General features: G+C 44.4%; 1 protein-coding gene across 1 annotated transcript; it reads right to left on the bottom strand.

Annotated features, from left to right (window-relative positions):
- Positions 1-1208: 1208 nt before the first annotated feature.
- LOC149264109 (uncharacterized) lies at positions 1209-1917 on the bottom strand. The gene has a single exon (XM_089395532.1). It carries the CDS (start codon positions 1845-1847, stop codon positions 1209-1211), a length of 639 nt encoding a protein of 212 aa, XP_089251658.1. The 5' UTR covers positions 1848-1917.
- Between the last annotated feature and the right edge of the window lie 2920 nt (positions 1918-4837).

The raw sequence follows: 4837 nt of genomic DNA, 5'->3' as shown, positions 1-4837 counted from the left end.
GACTCCAGTGTTGAGGCCCCACTTTGACGAGGCCCAGAGAATTTTTTTGCGACAAGAGTAACCCCTTCACTGAGGTCGCTTGGAGTTTGTCGAAGGGCGTGGACCGTTTGAAGTAGACAGAGAGCGTTGTTTGAAGCGCTGTAGTTGAATCCGAGCATGAGCGGTGAGCTGCTGCTTGGTGCGGTGAGCGTGGATTCACTGCCGGATCGCAGGCCGGGACTGTTAATTGAGAAGAGAGGCCACATGGAGGCGTGCAGTGATCGGAGGCTACTGCCTGCATTTTTCGCTAGATAGATGTCGCGTGGAGGAGGTAGCTATGCTCGGAGGCGATGCAAATGGTTTAAATTGATCCAGCACTATGGTGGATTGGTTTGGTGCAGTGGCTACATTTTTCCCATACTCACAGACGTCATCGTTGTTTGGGTGTATGAGAAGAAAGATCAGTTGAGTATCCACAGTGCAAATCCTATTGAGATAATCATCGATATTGGCATTCATCGTGGGTTGTTAGTTGGATTGAGGTGCTGTGAAAATCTTATCCGAAGGAGTTTGCATCATTTTTCCATTATTGTCGGTCTTTGCGATTCGATGACAAGCCAGATTATGCTTATCTGAAGCTAGAAAGTTTGGCACAAGGGCTGGTGCTTCAGAGAGAATTTCAGCGGGGCAGGATGGCCGTGAGCGAAAGTCTGGAACAGGTGAAGGATCTCATCGAAGATCTAATGGGGTAATGGTAATCTTCACAATATTGGTTCAGCAGATCAATATAGAAACAAGAATTTAGGGCTGGATGGCCCTTCAACATCAAAAGAAGTCCCAGACAGTGACCGTGGGCGAGCTGGGAGTTCATCCAGGAGGGCAGTTGCTTCAAGCAGGCCGACTACAGCTGCTGAGGTGGCGTAGTGTGTGAGTTCCGTAATTGTTCGGATCTGTTGCTCATGGATCGTATGTTGGTGCTGGACGTGGATCCCATCGTAGTGATTGAAGCAGCAGCCTAAGTTGCAATCGCAATCCCTGTGCGAGTTTCCCCTTCATCTCCTATGCCTACCAATCCAGAGGGGGATGCAGCGTGTCAGTGAATCCGGTGGGGATTCACTGCCTTGGGACGCTGAGTCGTGGTGAACCTGCTTGCCTTCGTAGGCAAATATGTTTGCGATGAAAATTATAATTCGAACTTCCTACATAGGTGCTGGACGCTCAGACAACCTTCAGTCGCATTTTGTTTGAAGCGTCAAGATGTTGGAGAGTCGTCCTTCAACCTCCCCTCCCAAGCGAATTGAAGCTCCCAACTCCGCTGTGTGGCTGCCATACGGTCCGGGGGCTCCAAACGACTCAGAATGTTTGCGTGCCTTGTATTTTGAGGAACTTGACAGAGATTTCTCGATCAGTTTGCGAGATCTGCTTTTCTGAGATTCGCACATGCTCGGTAAAGATATTCCTTCTCCTGCAGCGAGATTGACATATAGATCGACGATGTTGGGGCAATTGTTGCGGCACTGCGAAGAACATAATTTCTGACTAGATTGCGGTTCGAGTAAAGAATCGGTAGACATGCCCAGAGCCATAGGTTCTAAGCCGCAGGCATTAATGCAGTCCTCGCTTTCGATCCATTCCACCAATTCCTCAGCCATGACAGCCGACGACTGACATTGAAATTGCAATGTATCGTCCATCATTAGAGCCTTCTCGAGCACACATCTATTGCCAGTGGATGAAACAGAGAAAGCGCAGACTTCCACGGGCAGCTCCTCGCATGTCATAATGGCGCCTTTTACTCCCTGCACTGAAATGGCCGTCAATATGATGAGGAGCGCGTGAGTAGCAGGGATGAGGTTGGTGTAGGCCATCTCTATTCAAGAAACAGTAGTTTTGAATTTACTGAGAAAAGGCAACACAACCAATTGAGCTTTGGAAGGCCAGAGAAGCCTGTGTATTGTGTGGTTGCCTCTGGCGTGAAGAGATCGTAGCAGCCCTTCAAGGAGATCGGAAGCAGTTCTTTTGTAAATCGGCGTTTTCTTTTTAGACCTTTTCTGAAGTAAGACTTCGGTGCACTGAAGATTGACAGTAGAGACTGTTTCAACGTGGCAGATCTAAATAATCTGTTTGGCATCTTCTGCATTGGCGGCATGGAGTTGCCTTCAACCTAGCTGTGAAGGAGGCAGGATCAGATCAAAGCAGTGGATCTGTGGAGCACATCGTGGCGGTAAATGCTGATTGCCCGGGGAGAGTGGAGATCGGGGATCGGTGATAAGAGAATTATTGACGAGGAAGAGGCGTGGTAAGACTGCCAAGATCGCTTGCAGTCATTGACAAGGAGACTGAAGAAATGCTTGCCTGCAAGTCTATTTCCAAACGGATGTGAGGTGAGAAGTAGCTATAATGAACAATTTGCCTCAGCATCCGAACATTGTTACCTTGAAAGCCACGTACGAGGACGACCACGCTGTGCATCTCGTCATGGAGCTCTGCGAGGGTGGAGAGCTATTTGACAGGATCGTTGCTAGAGGACATTACAGCGAGCGTGCCGCGGCTGCTGTTACACGTACTATTGTTGAAGTTGTTCAGATGTGTCACAAAAACGGCGCGAGCGATTTTCTGAAATAGTGGGTAGTCCATATTACATGGCACCAGAAGTCTTGAAGCGGAACTATGGACCAGAGGTTGATGTGTGGAGTCCAGGGGTCATTCTGTTATGCCGCTATCTCTGAGGACAATGGTTCTGTGCCCATTGTGGAGCCAGAGGTTCTTCTGGATAGAGACCCTGTTGTGAGAATAGATGGTGGAATAGCCATACAGATTTGGTGAGTTAGTAAAGGGGCTATTTCGCTGCCCATCTTCCATGGAAATTGCTGTAGCAGGAGCGGCCTGCGACTTGGGGACCTGATGGGATGGGACTCCAACCCTCGATTTCGGCATCAGACTCGTCTCAATTCCTTTGACAAAATAGCAGAGGAAGACGAAGATGTGTGAGGTTGTGTGAATCGAGAGCAACCATTTCCTATGTGCAGTTTTGGGTATGCCAGGGCCGGTGATGGCCGATTGAGATCCAACAGGTTGTTGCAGATTGCCAGCCTTAGCTTTGGGTGGAGACCACTTTGAAGTTAAGTTTGCAGTGTATTTTTTTTTTTTGGGTATGTGTAAAGGCAAATTAGTCTTGGAAATTTGTATACATATTGAGATTCGCGACCTCAATATGAAGTTATTTTGTTAGAATTCGCGACTCTAACAAATGACAGGTTCATGGAGTTCCAAGAACTTATTTGACAAGAATGCCCAAGATATGAACAATGAATAGATGAGGTAAAGCAGCAGCAACAACAGTTATGGTGGACAGCAAAGTAGATGTTTGTTTGAGTTAGTGGAATAGACTCCCTAGCATGTTATTGTAATAGTCATTGTATGTACCCAGAAACTCCAAAAATGTGGAATCAGATGTAAGATTTTTAAAGGCATCTGAAAGTTCGTGGTGATCTTAAAACCACTTTGTAATGGTTTATGGTTGGTGGTGAGCCTGAAACCATCTTTTGTCACTGAATGTGAGGGTTGGTGGTGAGCCAGAAACCATCTATATAGTCTTTGTGACTGAAGTGCCTTTGTGGCCAGCTTGCCTTTGTGGCTGAATCGCCTGTGTGGCTTGAGGTGCCTTTGTGGCTGGAATCGTGGATGTCAACACGTTGTTTGACAAGCTAGCCTTTGTGGTTGTGTTGAGCTCTGGCTGAGTTGAGTCAGCGTGCCTTTGTGGCTGTGTGTACACGAGAGCTTTGTGCTCAATTGAGCAGGTGGACTGCAGAACACCTGGCTCGGACTCAGATGTTTTTTTTCTGAGTAGAAGGGGATTGGCGTTTTTCGCGCTAACAGCAATGCCAGGAAGGCCAACTGGCGCGTTTGTTAGGCCATTAATCGCGCCAATGGGTGCGGATTTTTCGTTAAGGATCGCGGCAATTCACCTTCAAGGGGATCCGTGGGATCAGAAAAGTTGTGGATCTGTCCGAGGGCGACAGATTGTGTTTTTCGAAGTCTTGTACATGCAATTCTGATAGTGGTGGATTTGACTATCATGACAAGTAGTCATTAAGGGGGGGAGTTGGAAATAATTAATTCCTACTTGTCTATGGTTGTACTTTTCTATTTGAGGAGTTTGTTCCTATGTAATAGGAATTTAGTTTCTCCTAGTTCAGTGTGTGGTTGAGAGAATCTCTCAACCACACTACTGTACGTCTAAGATAACATTCCTATCTTAAGACTATTGATTGTATAAATATGTGTGTAATTTCCTCATTTAAAAATTAATAGAATATATTTTGAGTGACTGCAATTTTATCTGGATGGGGCCAGCTAGCCACCTCAACAAGTTTGAGAAACATGAAATCGAGATAATATCGACGACTTCTCCCTATTAACAGATGGATAACGCACATATCTTGGAGGGCAAAGTGGTACCCGAATTTACTTTGTACTGGCCATCGTTGCTTTTTTAAAATTTATTGATATATATTAACCTAGTCATAAATCAAATTGCTGGTAAGTGTAAATATCCATAGTTCAAATGGTTAAAATATTTACTTCATAATACTAAAATTAAAATAACGAAAATTATGAAAATTAACTAAATTTTAAATTATTATTAACAATTTTAAAAATAATTAATATACATGTAATAAGATTTTTAATCACGTATTTACATCCCATTTTATTGTAGGTTTCATTATAATACTATTAATTATTAATATTTACTATCAAGCTTAAATTAATTAGGTTGTGTTGAATTTAATATCATGAAAAAAAGTTAGAATAAAAACTACTTTGCAAAAAATTAAACTATCTTCCATCAAACACA

Source organism: Pinus tabuliformis, chromosome 6 (assembly GCF_031772625.1).
Source record: "Pinus tabuliformis cultivar Carrire ecotype Pingquan chromosome 6, CPIR1, whole genome shotgun sequence".
Taxonomy (NCBI): domain Eukaryota; kingdom Viridiplantae; phylum Streptophyta; class Pinopsida; order Pinales; family Pinaceae; genus Pinus; species Pinus tabuliformis.
This window is presented reverse-complemented; position numbering and strand designations above follow the sequence as displayed.

Bases quoted from the DNA above. Each gene is read 5' to 3' on its own strand.
- LOC149264109 (XM_089395532.1), bottom strand. From the start codon at position 1,847: ATGGCCTACACCAACCTCATCCCTGCTACTCACGCGCTCCTCATCATA.